The sequence below is a fragment of the Haliotis asinina genome, chromosome 1 (genome assembly GCF_037392515.1).
Source record: "Haliotis asinina isolate JCU_RB_2024 chromosome 1, JCU_Hal_asi_v2, whole genome shotgun sequence".
Lineage (NCBI taxonomy): Eukaryota > Metazoa > Mollusca > Gastropoda > Lepetellida > Haliotidae > Haliotis > Haliotis asinina.
The window spans coordinates 59,709,420-59,728,679 of record NC_090280.1 but is presented as its reverse complement, the minus strand read 5'-3'; the positions used below and the strand labels follow the sequence as shown (position 1 = coordinate 59,728,679).

The 19,260-nt window shown below is 37.6% G+C and overlaps 1 protein-coding gene across 2 annotated transcripts in view; it reads left to right on the top strand.

Moving 5' to 3' along the window:
* The window catches only part of LOC137295231 (uncharacterized), a 72,162-nt gene that overhangs the window by 2,226 nt on the left and 50,676 nt on the right, over positions 1 to 19,260 (top strand). For both annotated transcript variants that reach the window (XM_067826559.1, XM_067826551.1), the window contains exon 2: positions 7,014 to 7,069. In XM_067826559.1, coding sequence (XP_067682660.1) covers positions 7,014 to 7,069 — 56 coding nt within the window. The remainder of the gene's footprint in view (positions 1 to 7,013; positions 7,070 to 19,260) is intronic.

Genomic DNA, 19,260 nt, shown 5'->3' with positions numbered 1-19,260 from the left:
CATTGAGAAAACTCACAAAGAGGAAAATAAAACACCTAACATCAAACGGAGGACTGTGTCACTGTTTCTGAACCCTTTTATTTTCCTTTACAGTTATTCTTTGAGCTCAAAATTAAGCGGGCTTTCATTTTCCACAATATGCCATCTCACTGACTCTTTTCTAATTTAAATGGAATTGTTTGTTTCTATCAAAAGTACATATTTTCAGAAAGCAGATGTGAGCCTTACAAGTTCAAACAAAAAAAAGTAATTGTGTGTCAGTTTTCATTTAGGACTAAAAATGTTTCCTTAAAAAGGTTTGTGTGTTTAATTGCTGACACTGTTTGACATCAGGGTTTATACAGGTATTATGCGACTTTTGACACCCTACACCTCGATTGTCGTTATTTATGTATAAGAGACGTAAATGCGATACAAGGCAGTTGGCCACGTACTGATAACAGCGGACCAATCCCATCCTCATGAAGCAGCTCATTACTGTGTAGGACTTTACCAAATGGGTGTAGTAGTTAGCAGTTAGTCGTTAGGCAAGCACTTTCCCTTTGTTGTAAATTACTCAGGTTAATTATTTAGGGAGTATCTTAATCAATAATGATAGTGTAATTAGGGTCTTAACACTTGCTGTCAATGATATCTATGGGGAGCACCTAAGAAGAATATTTTTCTGGGATGCAGTTTTACTGTTGGTGTAAACCCTCAGTTATGAGGGTCTGTTGTCCACATTTTCAAGTCTAGATTGCTTGAATTTTATTTGTTTGAATGGCATTCTAGTTTTGGTGGTATAGAGATGACAAAACTTTATCGATGATCAACTTCCTTATGTTTTATTTCTCTGAAAATGTCTCAGGGTACCTTTATCAATTATATGAATATGATTAAAAACTGTTACTCTGTAATGTGTGTTCATTTGTGAAACTAGATGTTTTCTCTAGGCTACTAGTCATTAGTTTCACATTAAATTTAGACTCGCTCTATGCATGCGCAAAGCATGTAAAACATCTGCTGACAGACTTTCACTTTGATCTTATGCTTTACCAATAGTAAACAGTCTAAAGAAAATGGAAATCAAAACAAATATATAGTTTTATGTCGAATGTATCATATCTTTATTCTTGTATGAAACAGAGTCGGGGAGTAGTGAAATAAAGAGCTTCATTTATTAACAAACAACACATTTCATTTTCAGCTGCAGCCCAAATAGGACATCAATAACTGAAAAGCATATGCAAATCAATGTATTTAGTCAGCTATGAACAGTATTCACATGTAAAGAATTATTATTAAATTTTTTTGTTTTGATTGTATTTACTCTATCGGCAATCATACAACCAAAGTGAAAGTCTGCCAGTAGATATCTTTACACGCTCTGCGTATGTGCACAGCAAGTGTAAAATAAATGTGAAACCAACGAATGTAGTAATTCCAATCAAATCATGGAACATAATCAATGATCAAAGTTGTTATTTGTGTGGGTTGCTAATTAGCTGTGGAGGCAATTAGTGCATTACACACCAACACTTACATTGCATAAGCTGTTGTATATTGGCACATGTATATAGCACTCTATTGCATGCCTTGTGCAATACGGCTAGGGGCTTGTTAGTGCACATTAGTCTATAGAGAGTACTTCATAGAGTGTATAATTAGATATGGAGTGAGGTATTCCTGTGGCATTGTGTGATATTTCACACATACTCTCAATGATATAAACAGGTATCATCTTAGAACTTTATTGGATATAGTTTGAATGTAGGCGTGAACCCTCACTCATGAGGGTACATTGTGCATCATTATCAAGTTGACATGTACCCATGTTTTTAGGGTGTTTGCATTGTTGTACGTTATTGGATACAGAGTGAGCTATTCACTCTACTGGTATGTACCATAATATTTTGCTAAAGATGTTTTGTATTAGAACCATTAAGTGTTTTCATGCGTTTATAGGACATTGTTCTTATAAATTCTGAAATGTTGTTTTCCTCACAACTAAGAAGTTATTATCACACATTCTCCTCTTATTTACTAAATTTGAAATAAAATCCTACAGTTTTTATGTTAGTCAGACTCGGTGCCCTCTTTTTTGTAGCTGGGTGATGTTGTAGCCTAGTGGTTAAAGTGTTTGCTCATCACAGCGAACATCCAGGTTTGAGCTCCCACATGGATACAATGCATGATACCTATTCTGGTGTCCCCTGCCATGATATTGCTGGAACATTGCTAAAAAGTGGCATAAAATCAAACTCACTCATGTGCATAACTTTTTTGAAAGGCATTTTAGAATTTGGGGAGTACAAAATTGACAAACGTTATGGATAACAACTTCTTTATTACAACAGTGTGACATTTTGGTACAGATTCTTGCATCGTTGTCAAACAGGAAATGGAAAACCTCATGTCTTTCCTGTGAATGCTGTTGGATACATTTAGAGACTATTTCACTGTTTTTGACATTAACAGGAGGCTTCTTGTCATTCTGTACCTACATAAATCATTGAGAATTGTAGATAGCATTTGCTATATGCCTGACACCTGGTAAGGGAGGGTCATTATTTACAGTGGATGGTTAATAGGATTGTTTTGCTCAATCTACTGAAAATAATGACCCTTCCTTTATACTCACTTATGTGTTTTGATAGCATGTGTTCATGCGGACACTTTTATCATGAACGATTGACTAGTTTGTAAAGTCTGACAATAGTTCACAGATTAAGTTAGTGTAGTTTTGAACCTAAAATTAAAATCTTGACTCTTAAGGTTTCTTGACATGGTTAGTGATGAGACCTATCCAAAAATATTGAATTATCTTGGAAATGAAATGCTATGTGTTCCTATGTATTGGCTCCCCCCTCTCCGTAAATTACACATTTCTCTTGATATTTCAGTAAAGATTATGCTGACCAAATAGAATTTTACTAGACTTAGGCTGTAGACAGGTGACTGAAGTCACAGGATTATACTCAATTTCAGATATATCACCAGACAGATTAATCTGCCTGCAGGTGCTAAGGAATGAATTCAGAGGGTAACTTAACTCAAAAATGATTAGGAAAGTCAGGAATTCTATGGGCGAATTTTTTATCCATTATATATGTCTGTTTTTATTCCTGGTACTATGTTTTATTGGATGTCATGAATGATTTAGGTTGTAATTTTTTTATGATATTCCTATTTACACTTTTTGGTTACATTTCCATTCATTTCAAAACAACAATATGACTATGCTTGTCGCAAGATTCGAATAACAGGATTGGATGGTCTGGCACACTGACTTAGTTGACACATGTCATCAGTTTTCAATTGCGCAGATCGATGCTCATGCTGTTGATCACTGGATTGTCTGGTCCAGGCTGGATTATTTACAGACTGCTGCCGTATAGCTGGAACATTGCTGAGTGCGGAATAAAACTAAAGTCACTCACATATATGTGCATATGCAGAGACTGGGAAAGAGAAGTTTGACAATGGGCCATTTTCAGGATTATTAGCCATTTTTCCGAATCTAGAGTGGACCACTGCCCTTGTATCAATAGTAAACTTCAAAATTTTAATGGGCCATTTTTCTTTCTAATGTGCAAAATGGTCCATAGCCCCTGCCTTTCCCAATCCCTGCATATGTATGTGCATTGGGTGGAGTAGTCCAGTTGTTAAAGTGTTCACTCATCACACCAAAGACCCTTGTCCAATTCTCCACATAGGTATAGTGTTTGAAGCCTATTTCTGGCATCCATACTGTGGCTAGACTGTTGCTAAAAGCAGCAAATCTTACTCACATACTGTTGTCATGGTATATTCTACTGTCTCAGTAACTTAAAACGTCTCCTTAGTTCACAAGTAATAGACTATAGCAAAGGTCGCATTCTTTTCATTTTCCTGCGTGTAATAACTTAACACCAGTACACTAATCTCACTCCCTCCTTTGACAAGACCTACGAGATGCTAAACATAGTGAAATGTCTCCTGGTAGTCTCTGTGTGAATCAGCAATCACTGGACTGCAGTAGATTGTGTGTACTTAGTATCAGATTTTAGTGTGTAAGGGGTATTGTGGGGTATTGTGTCCGTGAGGTAATACAAGCTCTGTAAGAACATCACATGATCATGTTAATGAGCAAATAATGGGATTTGCATTGCCAATCAGGAAAACTTGTTGGTTTTGAATTCCAGGTGTGTTAATGCACAGGAGACATCAGGAATGGACAGTAATAGAAACTTTTAAAGTAGTTCCTCAGATTGATAGTGTCCCTGGGTAGAAGATACTTCCTGTACATGCTGGAGAAGGCTGTGACCCAAGCATGGAGGGGATTTGTCTAGGTTTGCAAGATTTTATGTTGACTTACGCAGAGGCTGTGTTTGGCCACAAGTTTGCACTGAAATTCCCACTTTAAATATGAAAATTATGAATTGAAGTGTAGGGTAGCTTAGTGATTAAGGTGTCCGCTCGTCGTGCTGAAGACCTGGGTTCGATTTCCCTCATGGGTGTGAAGCCCATCTCCAGTGTTTCTCAATGAGATATTGCTGGAATACCATACTTACTCATTCCATCACTGTATGAGAACATTATTAAGCAGTGTAAATTTTAATGATATAACATCTATATTTGCTGAAGGAATTTGTTTTTGCTTGAAGGAATTTGTTTTGGAGTCCTAGATAAATTCTTGCATGGGTTACATATTGTTTTTGTTACTGGACAATCATTTTCAGTTTACACAATCTTTAAGACATTTTTGTCAAGAGAAATTGTCAGCCAAAGAGGGTCAAAGCAACCTTTGTAGGTAATTTAGATTGAAGAAAACCAATCGGTTTCAAAACCTCAAAGATTAATTTTTTAAATTCTGAAAAACACCCTTCCTTGTCAGTATAGACAAATCCTTCACTGTTTTCTTTGCTGTCCTACAAGTCGGTCCAGTTCATCTGGTTCTCACAGGTAATGTTGAAGGTCAAGGACATTTCAAAGTGCCTTGTATGAGAAAAAAATGATCATGGAATAGACAAGATTTTTCAGCATTTGTGGGATGCTATGTGACAGATTCCCTAGAAAAGTGTGATGTGGGAAAGAAAATTTTGTTTAGATTGACAAATGTGTGTCAGAACAGTTGCTTGACATTTAGACAGTTGTATTCCTAACAGTGGACATTGATAAAGGGTGGTCTGGGGAGAAGCTGTTGGTGTATGTGTGAGGAGAGGTGGCAGCTAGGGGGTGCATTTGTGTGGAGAGGTGGCAGCTAGGGAGTGCATGTGTGGAGAGGTGGCAGCTAGGGAGTGCATGTGTGCGGAGAGGTGGCAGCTAGGGAGTGCATGTGTGTGGAGAGGTGGCAGCTAGGGAGTGCATGTGTGCGGAGAGGTGGCAGCTAGGGAGTGCATGTGTGGAGAGGTGGCCTCTAGGGTGGAGAGAGATATTCAAAGGAGTAAATGAAAGGTAAGTGAAATGATGGTTCAGCAATGACCAAGTAAGTGAAAGGGGTGGAAATGGTGGGTGGTCAGTGAAAGGGATGAAGATGGTGGATGGTGAGTGAAAGGGATGAAGATGGTTGATGGTGAAAGGGATGAAGATGGTGGATGGTGAGTGAAAGGGATGAAGATGGTGAATGGTGGGTGAAAGGGATGAAGATGGTGGATGGTGAGTGAAAGGGATGAAGATAATGGATGGATGAGTGAAACAGGTGAAGATGGAGGACGGTTGAGTAAAAGGGGTGAGGATGGTAAGTTGTGAGAGAAATGGCTGTAGATGGCAAAACAGTGAGTGAGCTGTCCAGATCCAAAAATCTTTAATGCAGCTTCCATTTCTAATCATCAATGTGTTCCAATTGGTCAATCTCAAAAGTTACCTGATGCAACCTCCCATTAGGTTTTGTTAGACTCAGTAGTGGAGTGTAACAAAAAGTACTGAGAATAAGTTTACTTAGACTGGTTTAATTTGACAGACTTGAAATAACTCTGTGATGAATATTTTCTCCTAAAGCAGACAAAGGAGAAAATGCTGTTGATAAAAATTAAGACTAAAACTGCCATGCCATGATTAGATCATCCTGCTATCTCAATAGCAGATGTTCCGATAAGTCTCCACTATACCCTGGACACATCTACGGCTCAACCCGATAATTTTATCACCTCCCTTTGCTGGCTCCGCATTCTCACAGTAGCCAATCAGCTAGGTCGGGGTTACAGCCGAGCTTGCCAGTACCAACAAAGATGGCAGTCGCAGCCATTAAGGTTTTTTTGCAGTGCGACTCAGATTTGGGGGAAATCATACAAACAAATTTGTCAGGTCCGAAACAATATAAAGTGTTTGCAACAACTCCTTCTACCATTTTTAAGAGAACCTCTGCATGAATTGTGTTGCAAAGTTTAACGAGGTAGATAATTTTAAAAAGTGAAAAAAAAACGGTTATGCTCAACTTCCCAGCGTAGACACCTGCCAGCCAAGGGAGGTAATAATATTAGTGAGTCGTAAATGCATCCAGAGCATAGTGAAGGTATATTGGAATGTATACACTGGAGATGTCAAGGATGAATTTCTCATGGCAAGTTTTAATAAATTTGAAAACAATTGATTTGGGGTTGCCGTTCCCAAACAAAGAGGGAGACCATATGAGACATTGTGAACTTATGTAGTGTAATATTTAGGGATGATTCACATAACACCCATAATATCGGGATACATATTGTTTCATGGCCTCTCAGTATTGTTGCACTTCTAGTCTCAAGGAGCTGCCCTCCACACAGCCCCATGATGATCTGGTGTAAATTCTGTTTTCAGCAACCCATGGTTCTCTTGACACAAGTTGGAAGACACATGTCATCATAGTCCAATATGTAGATCAGTCTTCATGTTGTTGATCACTTGATTGACTGGCCTAGATTCAATTATTTACAGGCCACCTCCATATAGCTGAAATATTGCTGAGTTCAACATTATACAACAACTGAACTTTACACGGGATTGGGTGTATTGACCAACGTGGAAGTATATAATTACAATCATACTCAGACCATTGTTCGTGGCTCTTGTTTCAGGAAACCCCAGACGGTGAAGAAGGAGGAAGTGGTCGATCGCCTCTCCGGAATAGGAGGTAAAGTTCACATGTATTCATCAGCCATCACGTTCTGTTATTTGTGTCAATGTTCCTGTTGTGTCCATTGTTCTCATTGCATCAGTGTTCCTGTAGTTTCAATTTTTTTTTGTGTCCATGTTTTTGTTGTGTCCATTGTACTTGTGTATGTGTTCTTGTGTCCTTGTTATTGTATCCATATTAAATGATCAATTGAAGCTCTTGGAGCTTTGTGATTAAAAGATGCAATTCTGCAATGATACAGTGCCTGGATGTGGGACATAGTAGTCTCATGGTTCAGGTGTTGCAGCTTGGGAGGTGCTGATCATGGTTTGAACTCGGAAAGACTTCTGATCCTTAATGTATCAGCACAGCTACAGAATCTTCTTTGATCGGAGAAGTTCTCAGTTACCTGTTCTCACCTTGAAGGCAGGTTTGGCTTACAGGTTGCATGAGAGGGATTGAAATTGTTAGTGTCATGATACTGATGACACGGTTGAAATCTTCAGTTCATGCCCTTTTGGCACACTTGGTTTGTTTGTGAAAGTGCATTAAGGCATGTTTTCACTGTTATTATCTTTCATGATTTAAAGTGACGTTTTGAACAGTGAGTGATGATAAAGTGTACAGGTCAGAAATGGCACACACAAATTATCATAATAGTGCTAATGAGGCACTCTTGAAAAAAACCTTAATTTTTATCCCGCATGACATCATACCATTGGCTTTGATTGATGCTCATTATATGAACACTGGTTTATCTAGTCCAGACTGTGCTATTTACAACCTGGTTGTAATACTGCTAAATGCTCAAAAGAGCTACCAAAGTGATAAATGTCAGTTTCCTTCTTCTGTTACACTGAGGTGATATCTGAGATCAGAAATAATATTCAGTTGCAACTGAAAGCCTATGCACTCAATATGTTTGATAATATTATGATAAACCTCATCGATCCTTCTGCACAACTGCTCTCAATGATTCACAATCATCAGTCATAACAGTAGTTGTGTGATTTAATGTTGCTTAACGCTGCAACCTGTAAATAATATGGTTTGGACATGGAAAACCAGTCCAAAGATCTACAGTCAAGTTTGGCAACCCTATCTACTGACCTACAGCATAATTACTGTATGGATGGGTATCATGATACACTTACCTTTAGAATGAATGCATATTTGCAGTACTTAAATGAGTCCTTCAGTTGGCACAACCTTTGCAAGTTCCTTGTTCAACATATAGAAACACGACCACTTGTCTAATTTTATCGCAGAGTCTCTTTTTTTTCTCTTAACCTGTGAAATCCAATATTTGATGTTTATAAATTACTTTGATATTCCTCTCTCAGGTATCATAAATATTATCCTCATACAAATGTATGTATGTATTTTGAGCTTCAATGGCCTATTTTCCACTTGTGTGGGACTATGATGCAAGCAAAATGAATAGCCATATCATAAAATGCATGTGTATCGTTAGATTTTGGCAGTAGGAAGTAGAGCTCTTCTTGTCAGTGGAGTATCAGTCTTGGCGCTCAATGTTACTTTCTGTAACTGAACATTATGAAACATGGATCAATACAGGGTGAGGTGTATCGTTTTTGTCAGATGCGGCTTGGCAGTGATATGTATGTTATATATAGATATTGATATAAATAGTGAACAGCAAAAGAAACACAAGTTTTAAAAAAGATGAAATTTCATGAAAGTAGTCATTCATGTTTATATCTTCTATTTCAGATTTAAAGGGAAAAAAAGTTGCATTTCTTTTGTTGTTCAGTATAGATGAATCATGAAATCCGAATATTTTATAACTGACTGAGATCATGGTAACAGAATATATTATACATATCTGTTTTCTGTTTCTTTATGTGTGTTACTGTATTTTCATACTTTTGTCTTTTCAGATTTATTATTTATTTAATATTTCCATGTAAATGTTTTCATTTCATTTTGTGTATCTTTCCTTTGTTCTTCATTATGTGGATTATGATTTTCTTATTCATATCATTCATATCATCATCACCCATACAATAACTGTCACTCACTCACTCATCTGGTTGTGCATAGCTGTCAATCAACACATATCAAGGAAACAATTTCTTGATAGTCACATGACAATATTCCTTCATCTGTAACACACATTTAAGTTGTCTGTTCAGCGTTTCAAATTATTTTACAGAAAAATGTTGTCTCCAATAATCTGCAAACAAGTTCCATGGAAATAGACTTATACCTTTATTGAGGCTTTGTTGTAAGGTGTGGCAAAGAATTGGTTTTTGGAAACACCTGCTTGTCATAAGATGAGACTAACAGCATCCGATGGACAGGTTCACCGACTTGATTGGTTCATGGCATATCACAGCTGCATACATCAGTGCTCATGCTGTTGATCACTGGCTTGTCAGGTCCAGATGTAGTTATTCAGACTGCTGCTATTATCTCTCATTTTGAATGACATTGAATTTTTTTCATCAGTCAGTGTTCAGATATGAACTGACCTGAATCACAGACAAGTTCACATTCCTTACATCCTTGAGTTATTGTAGGTATCAATATATTCTGTAAGATTATGCTTGTATAGACCTCATAATTGTAATTAATCCCTCAAATTCACAACATCTGTTGATGGTAATTCACAAAATTGGAATATAGTGTTGTCATCTTGTCAATGTAATTAACCTGGCAGGAAAATCAATCTGTCATGCCAACTGGGTGGTCATGTGATATCTTGGGGTCGTATGTCAGGAGTTGAGGTCAAGTTTTGAGAATGTGTATATTAACCACATCCTTTGTTTGAGGGTGGTATGGAGTTTCATCCCAGCTGATGTGCTGTGTAGATAGATATATGTCATCCCATTATGAAATGGTATTTGAGGAATTTTGAGGATGTGCTTTTGTGATATATGTCTTATGTCTCTGTCTAAAGGCACAACCCACATAATGCAAACCTCCCAATAACACTATCAGCCCCTAGGGAAGCTACAATATGATTTATTCAACAAAGACATTAAATTGCATTAAATTGAGTCTTGCACCCTCTACTGGTTGAACATTTTTTCAAGCAAACCGCTTAGTTATGTCCCCTGGAATGCTATTTACAAATATCCTTCAGCGCAACTCTTGATTGAGGCCAGTTAAGCAAAATCCAACAACACAATGTGCGATTTCAAAATTATACGTTTTCAGAGCATTAGACTCTGAAATTAGTCTACCCTGAAGAATTACAGTAAGGGCTTTGAAGGAGATAAGATATTGTGATTCAGTGATTATGATACAGAGTAGAAGTGCAATCATTTTACTGTAAAAGTAAAGTGCACTCCGACTGTACATTAAACCACTTTTCACATGCCCTTCAGCATAAGATGAAAGATCTGTACATGATAAAAAATAAGATGAACTGTCATTGTGAACTGGTTCGTTTAAAGCCCTCTGTTCTTAAAATAGTATCCTGCTCCTCAATAGAGATATGCATGTTTTTCAGATATGCTGTTTTGTAAAAGTCATATGATAGTATTGGAACTATTTATTCCAGTGTGTGCCATTGAAGAGTTTAGCACTGAGTGACCCGTCATCAGCCACTGTGCAAAGCATTAAGTGACTCATCTAAACTGTTGTAGATGTCTAACTGTTGATGAGGCGGCAGGTATCGTTTAGTGGGTATGGAAAACAACCAAAATGCTCCTTTGTGGTTGTGTCAAAATGTTCAACTGGCATATAACTGAAGGGGACAGTAAATTCATTGGTTGGTGGTTAAGCTTCATCATTACATTCAAATGGCTTAAGAGGCAGTTTTGTGGCCTTGTGGTTAAAGCGCACTGAAGACCTGAGTTCGATTCCCCACATGGATATAATGGGTGAAACCCATGTCTGGTGTCCCACACATGATATTGCTGGAATATTGCTAAAAGGGGTTAAACCATACTGGCACATAGGCGGATCCATAGGGGGTTGGTGGGGCGGTGGTGTGCACACACGCTTTTGTGCTGAAACTTTGTTAAATGACCATTAAAACTTGGGTGAAATTGAAGTGTGCACCCCTTTTCTCAATAGTGAGGCCCCCTTTCTCAAAACGCATTATCTGTCCCTCCTGGCGCAGTCACTCTTTCTGGTAGAAATGACATATCACAAAATTTGCACAGTACTGACATGTGACAGTGGTGTCTGATCAAACCATTCACTCCAGTGATGGATTTGAAGTCTTTAGAAGTACTTATTTTGTTGAAGCAAAAAACATGTCAGTTTTGAATAACGCCTGCTGTGTACAAGGGCACTGATTCTGCTGCATTTCAGTGAACAAAAATATGATCGTGACATTTATTTGAAATTTGGTTTGTAGTTTCAAACTTTGACAAGTAAACAAACATTTTGCTGAAGAAATAAACATTGACACATTGTTACAAAAGTGATCAAGTAACTGTCTCCTGAATTTTTACAAATTCAGATAAATCCAAACTACTTTTAAATCTTGTTTTACAGATTTTTATCCTCTGAAAACTTAAAGGCAGGTAGAAAAAAAATAAAAATGAAATTTCCAATCAAAGTAATATTCCTTCCAAATACTCAGAGTATTTTGTGAGGTTACAGTTTTAGCCACTAAAAACATTAGAATTGTATTTTTGAATGGGGAAAATTAAATTTTATTTTTGTTCTCATTCTTAAAAAGATATGGCAGGCAGATTCATAGAAGAAGAAATATAATTGGCCTTTTCCTAGTAGGAAAATATATATCTCTGATAATATTTATTATGAAAAAAATAATAGTAGAGTATCATCTACAGTCTAATGTGCAGTGAACAAGGCAGATAACTATGACTGACTTGAAAAGCGATCAAAGCACTCTTTATCTTGAAGAACGAACAGCTGCAGTGTATTGAGTAACAAGTTATCTGACAGTATATGATATCCTCATTCCTTTAATCAGTATTGAATTGTAAGTAAGCCCATGGACATTCACGTAATTTATCTTTGTGATATGCAAGTCTTGATAAGTTAGCCAAGGATGTCAGTATTCTTTAATGAATACTTGTTTTTGTTGGTTTTATGATAATAATAATGACTTACATCAATAATTGTTTTTCTGGAAACAAGTCGACATGTACAGTCGTTGTGCCATGTTGGTGTGGGTAAGGGAAGATGTGCATTGTGTAAGTTAATGCTTAGTCTCTAAATATGGATAATATTAACAGAAACAAATAATTCCATTTAAATTGAAAGCAGCCAAAGTGAATTTGGAGATTGGAGTGAATTGGATAGGGTCTGTGGGGTAGCTTAGTGGTTGATACATTTGCTCTTCATTGCGAGAAGGTAGGTTTGATTCCCCATATCGGTACAATGTGTGAACATTGCTTCTAGTGTCCCGCAGCGTGATTTTGCTGGACAATTGCGAAAAAGCAGCACTCACTCACTCACTCACTCACTCACTCACTCACTCACTCACTCACTCACTCACTCACTCACTCACTCACTCACTCACTCACTCACTCACTCACTCACTCACTCACTCACTCACTCACTCACTCACTCACATGATAACAGTCCCTGAACCCGAGGGAATCCAGACTTGCCTTATTTAAGGATTTAGCATCGCAGAAAGTGCTACGCTGAAGGGGCAACACTGTTGTTCAGGGACTGTGAGACAAACTAGTTATTGAGTCATGTACATTTCACTCAGCTGATGGCTAAGGGCATGTATGTTTCATCTGGCTAATAGTTGCAGTGTTGGATTAGTGTTTGTAATTATGTTCTGTGCTGCTACTGTATTGATTGGTGATGTAACGGATGACTTGTACAAGGTGGTGAGTCAGTGGCTGTTGCATAATGCTGTGTCAGCAGTCTTGGTGCTCTGCCATGTAGTTGTGGCTGTTGAAGTGACTGGTTATTGCTTTGCACTGTGTAAGTTGGCCAACAGTTATTACATGTTACAGTGACAAAGTGTAGAGGTAGGCTGGGTTTGGAGGTTGAATACTTGAGGTTGGTAAGGTTTAGAGGTTGAATGCTTGAGGTAGGCTGGATTTAGAAGTTGAATCTTTACGGTAGGCTGGGTTTGGAGATTGAATGCTTGATGTAGGCATGGTTTTAAGGTTGAATGATTGAGGTAGGCGAGGTTTGGAGGTTGAATGCTTGATGTAGGCATTTTTTGGAGGTAGGCTGGGTTTGGAGTTTGAATGCTGGAGGTAGGCAAGGTTTTGAGGTTGAATGCTTGAGGTAGGCTGGGTTTGGAGGTTGAAGGCTTGTGGTAGCCAGTGTTTGTAGGTAAATTTAATGCTTCAGGTAGTTTTGAGGTAGTTTAGCTTTAGATGGGCAAGGTTTGGAGGCTGAATACTTGAAGGTAAGCTTAGTGGTTAAGGCATTTGTTCATCACACATAAGACCTGGTTCGGTTCCCCATATGGGCACAGTGTGTTAAACCCATTTCTGGTGTATCGTGCTGTGATATTGCTAGAATATTGCTGAAACCAAACTTACTCACTAAATGCAAGAAGTTAGCAAGGTTTGGAGATAGAATGCCTTGGATATTCAGTCCATTGATATGGTGCACTTTAAAGCTATAAAGCTTTACAAGGGAACAACACTTAAGGCTGTGTGACTCACAGGCTGTGTCAAGGTGTTTTAGCTCTTGTTTAACACTGTGAGGATATGAAACAGGTTGACACACAGGAATATGCTCAATAAATAAATAACAACTGACGTGATTTACCTCTGAGATAACACTTGATTGTACCAGTAAAATACAGACTTCATCATTCCTTAGCAACTGTAGTCAGCTTTAAAGATATGATGCAATAAAACCACTAAAAAAGTGTTTTCCTCTTCAAGAAAACATTATTCAAACAATGGTGTGATAGCCATTCAAGCCAGTCTTTGTTACCTGCGCCGTTCTCTGCTCTATCAATAGCTGTGTAAAAGACATAAACATATACTGCTGTATAACGAGAATCAATAACGAAATAGTCGTCGGAAGGATCAGGTATGCCGAGGTTAGAACAGGTATTCTTGCCCGATCTTGCTCACATTTCATCTATGCGGCAAGACCTATTTATCCTTGTTTGTTAGAGACTAACTTTGTGTCATGTTGTTTGTGCTAGCACTTCCAGTTGACGACTCGCCCATTCAGTGTCAATAGAAATATTGACAACACTTGACTTGCTTGGACACAATGCGAATTAATTTTCGTTTAGCTATCGGAAGGGAAAAGCCAGTAGACTCATTGGAAACAAGATTTTTCTCATAAATATTTATTCTGGACAGATTAATGTTGAAATGTTGAAATCTGCTGTGTCAGCATTCAATTGGGTAAACTGTTCACACAAAGGTATTTAGCTTTGTTATTTTATTTGTAGATAATGGTTTTAAAGAGATTGTAATTCTGGAAACTTCTGAACATGGAAACTGAATTGAATTTTTCAGGTTAATTCTGCTCCTGAAAAATAAAGATTGGATTTAAACGTGTTTACAGATATGTATTTAATTTTGGGTTGCATACTGTGTAAATCAGAATAGGGTGGTGGTTTGTTTACATTTACCCTCTGTGAGAAAAAAATAGGTTGAAATCATAAGTTTAGCTAACTGTTATTACTTCATAACCTGCATCAGTAATGGGTGTGGTCTTATTTCTTTTGAAATGTTTGAAAACATAAATATAAAAAAAAAATAATGCATTTTTAGCTGATCAGATTACCTGAACATTTTGCAATTTATGAGTAGGTAATTTATGTACTTATTAAGTGAAGCATGGCCAATTAATGCTGTTCTTCAAACTGACTATGATCACAATACTGTTTGGCGTGTTTTGTCTAGTGAAATATAAAGAAATGTTATTCAGGCACTTATTCTGTTCTTCCTAGAAAAGCATGTCACATTAAACAGTCATGAAGAAAAGAGGTCTGTGTTCACACTTTGGTGTTTGAGTGTATACTTGATGGGAAAAACCTGAGAATTGCATTTGTCTGTATCATTCAGTCTGAGTGAGTGAGTTAGTGAGTTAGTTTTATGCCGCTTTTTAGCAATATTCCAGCAATATCATGGCGGGGGACAGCAGAAATGGGCTTCACACATTGTACCCATGTGGGGAATGGAACCTGGGTCTTCGGCGTGACGAGCGAACGCTTTAACCACTAGGCTTTAACCCCACCGCCCCTCATTCAGTTAGAAAAGTTATTGGTATATGAACTTTCTAAAATCCCATGCTTGTCTTCATACCAGTAGAAGAGAGTGCTATATAAATAGCTTATCATCATCGTCATCGTCATGCTTGTCTTCATACCAGTAGATGAGAGTGCTACATAAATAGCTTATCATCATCGTCATCGTCATGCTTGTCTTCATACCACTAGATGAGAGTGTTACATAAATATCTTATCATCATTGTCGTTGTCATGCTTGTCTTCATACCACTAGATGAGAGTGTTACATAAATATCTTATCATCATCGTCATCGTCATGCTTGTCTTCATACCACTAGATGAGAGTGCTACATAAATAGCTTATCATCATCGTCATCGTCATGCTTGTCTTCATACCAGTAGATGAGAGTGTTACATAAATATCTTATCATCATCGTCATCGTCATGCTTGTCTTCATACCACTAGATGAGAGTGTTACATAAATATCTTATCATCATCGTCATCGTCATGCTTGTCTTCATACCACTAGATGAGAGTGTTACATAAATATCTTATCATCATCGTCATCGTCATGCTTGTCTTCATACCACTAGATGAGAGTGTTACATAAATATCTTATCATCATTGTCGTTGTCATGCTTGTCTTCATACCACTAGATGAGAGTGTTACATAAATAGCTTATCATCGTCGTTGTCATGCTTGTCTTCATACCACTAGATGAGAGTGTTACATAAATAGCTTATCATCGTCGTTGTCATGCTTGTCTTCATACCACTAGATGAGAGTGTTACATAAATATCTTATCATCATTGTCGTTGTCATGCTTGTCTTCATACCACTAGATGAGAGTGCTACATAAATATCTTATCATCATTGTCGTTGTCATGCTTGTCTTCATACCACTAGATGAGAGTGCTATATAAATAGCTTATCATCGTCGTTGTCATGCTTGTCTTCATACTATATGCAATAACTAAGTCCGGAAAATGTTTGATAAGGTGTACATTTGAATTTGAAATTAAGAGACATGTTTAAACACCAGGCTAGCTATTCTTGAAACGTTTGTAGGGATACGAACGTCTTAAGCCCGATCCTAACACATTAGCTACGATGAAAGTTAAGAATTCTTAGGGCTACAAACTTTTCGAGAGTAAGGGCCCTGTACATTATTCTCTGCATCATCTTGTACTAAGTTTTGATTTTGTCTAAAGCATGATCAGTTATTCAAGTCTAGACATTGTCATTGCAGCCAAGACTTAGAGTCTAGTTCTACATGCCCTAGGTATGTGTTGTTGTATTCTTAGTCGGTTAACCTAAAGTGTGTCTTTTTCTACATGACCATTGTATTAGGAAGTAAACTTGATACCAGGAGCCATACTTATTCAATGAAGCATTGTCACTGTCTTTACCCCAACCACAGGTAACAAGAAATATATGTAGGGTGTATAGTTCAGCCTAGCCTTGCTCCAAGGCTGTACTGAATGCTGAGCCCATGGATGTAGAGTAATTCTATCCTTTCAAGGGGCGGTTTTATTAGTGGACAACAAGGACCCCTTTCTCTTATTAATTATTCTTTAGGAAATTATTTGAACTATTTATGTTTAGCTTAGAGACATGTGCAAGTCTAGGTTCAGCCTAAAATAAGAACAGGTTTCTCAAGCACCAACATGTGGCTTTACATTTTTCATATCAGTCATTTTTAGTACCCATAAAATAATGTTTTGTAATTTGAAGCATCCTTAGTTAGATATTATATACAATAGTTAGACATTATATAAACTACCTGACGTTGTCATTGTATTGATTGAAAATGTCAACCAAAAATATGGCTTGTACAATTCCAACCTGTAGATGAACATGTGTTTAAGACTAACCATCAAAAGGAGTTGACAGCAGGTGTTTGTGAACAGAACATATCCTGTCCTCTCAGTGATATTCATCACAAATACATGCCAAGGCAAGTCAGTTAAATAACACTGGAACATTTCCAACCATGACAGCATTTAGAAACTTTTTGTAGCCCAGATGAAATAACTTTAGGGTAAGAGTTACATAACACTCCTTGAAATTTTCAGGGAAAAAGCTTGCTCAGCTACACCTCAAATGTAGGGGGAACGGGGGCTGTTGGAATATTGCAGACATAACATCACTAGTCAAACCTACATTATTTATCACTAAATATGCTTTAAATGAGTGAAGATAACATGAGTTTCAGTGTTATTCTACCCCTGCTCTAGTTATGCAGATTTTATGCTGGAAAAAAAATCCTGATTTCTATTGTCCAGTGTAACTGTGGTTACGACGGATAAAATATTTTTTGTTAAATTTAAATCAGTAATGACCCCAAATTGCTGAAACTGACCTTAAGCATTTAGTATTTCTGTGTGCAAATATCGAAAGGTCAAATTAATTTTTCATCTCTGTAAGTAATATTTGGACATCTAGGCTCTGTTCCGGCATTGACAAACACAACAGCTTCTATGTGAGATTTCGTTTGACATGTGAAGTGAATGTACTGGATGAACAATAAAATGGTTGAATTTCAGATTGTTTGTGGACTGTACGCATGGAAAGGGCAGTAGGGTAGCCAAGTGGTTAAAGTGTTTGCTTGTCATGTTGTAGACCTGGGTTCAGTTCCACTGAGGGTAAGCATACAAGCATACACTCCAAAATGTCACAGTGAAGAGGTTGGCATCCATAAATCTTGCTTTTCTTATAATTTTGATGGTAACAGATAAACCCATTGAAATTGAAAAGTTGGAAGATTGAGGAGACCATGAATTTGGGAAAAATTGACTTGCTTCATTTAGAACTTTAGCTTTGCAGGGAGGGCTAGGCAGAAGGGAAAATGTTGTTCAGTGACTGTGAGACAGACTACATTGCATGGAGGGCTAGGCAGAAGGGAAAATGTTGTTCAGTGACTGTGAGACACACTGTTGCAGGGAGGGCTAGGCAGAAGGGAAAATAATGTGACTCTGTGACTACAATAACAGTGAGAGAAGGACCAGTCCAGGGAAGGAAGGATATGCCTCTCATGTTTACACTTGTTTCACGGTCTAACGGGCAACTCCCAACCAAAACACTGTAACGTGTAATAAGTCAAGGCTATGAAATATACAACATGACTGACATGTACAACAATGGAATCAAAAAGCACGGACAGACACGTTTTCCACAAAGTCCCCCATCATTTGGAGAGCCATTATGACTATTTATACATGTTCCCATAACTATGTCACCCTGTAATGGTTGCAGGAGTCAACTAGTTCACTTCGCTTGAGAAATAGCATCTAAAGTTGTTGTGATTCACCACATGCCAAACTAGGGAGAACAAGGTCAACCGTTTAGGTGTCCTGCAATGAGTGCTGCTACACCCTACTCTGTTTATACTCACATGCACTGGTTCACTTGACAAATCACAATACCAGCACTTAAGGCAACTCCTTCACTGTTGTTTCAAAAACGGATGCTAAAATTGGTGATAAGGATAGTGAGAGAGAGTGAGTTAAGTTTTATGCCACTTTTAGCAATATTTCAGTAATATCACATCAGGGGACACAAGAAATGGGCTTCACAGCCATTTGGGGAAGAAAATCTGATCTTTGTTATGATAAACGAATGCTTTTCCTGATTGGCCCTGATAAGGGTAGGGTCAGATATCTTCTGTGCAATTAACAGGTGTATGTATTTCGAGTATGTAAATACTTTCTTGGGAAAATGCTGTTCGATATAAGAATGAATATTTACAGACTGCTGCCATATAGCTGGAATATTGCTGAGTGTGGTGTTAAGCACAAAACAAAGAAGCAAAATAATGGGATGTGTTTGAGTTAATTCATGAACTTAGTTTTGTTTGTTTGTTGTTAACTGCACACTCAGCAATATTCCAGTAGTTTGAGACAAAGTGAACAGGGCAGTGTCCCAAATGTGTTGATTGATGCTCATGATTTCAATCACTGGATTATAGCCTGGTCCTAATGGTCTGTTTAGTGTTTGAACAGCAACCTAATATACAAATTAGACTTATCAAACAGTAATCATTGCCCCCCCATTAGAACCCAGGCCTTTAGTGTAACGAGCAAGTGCCG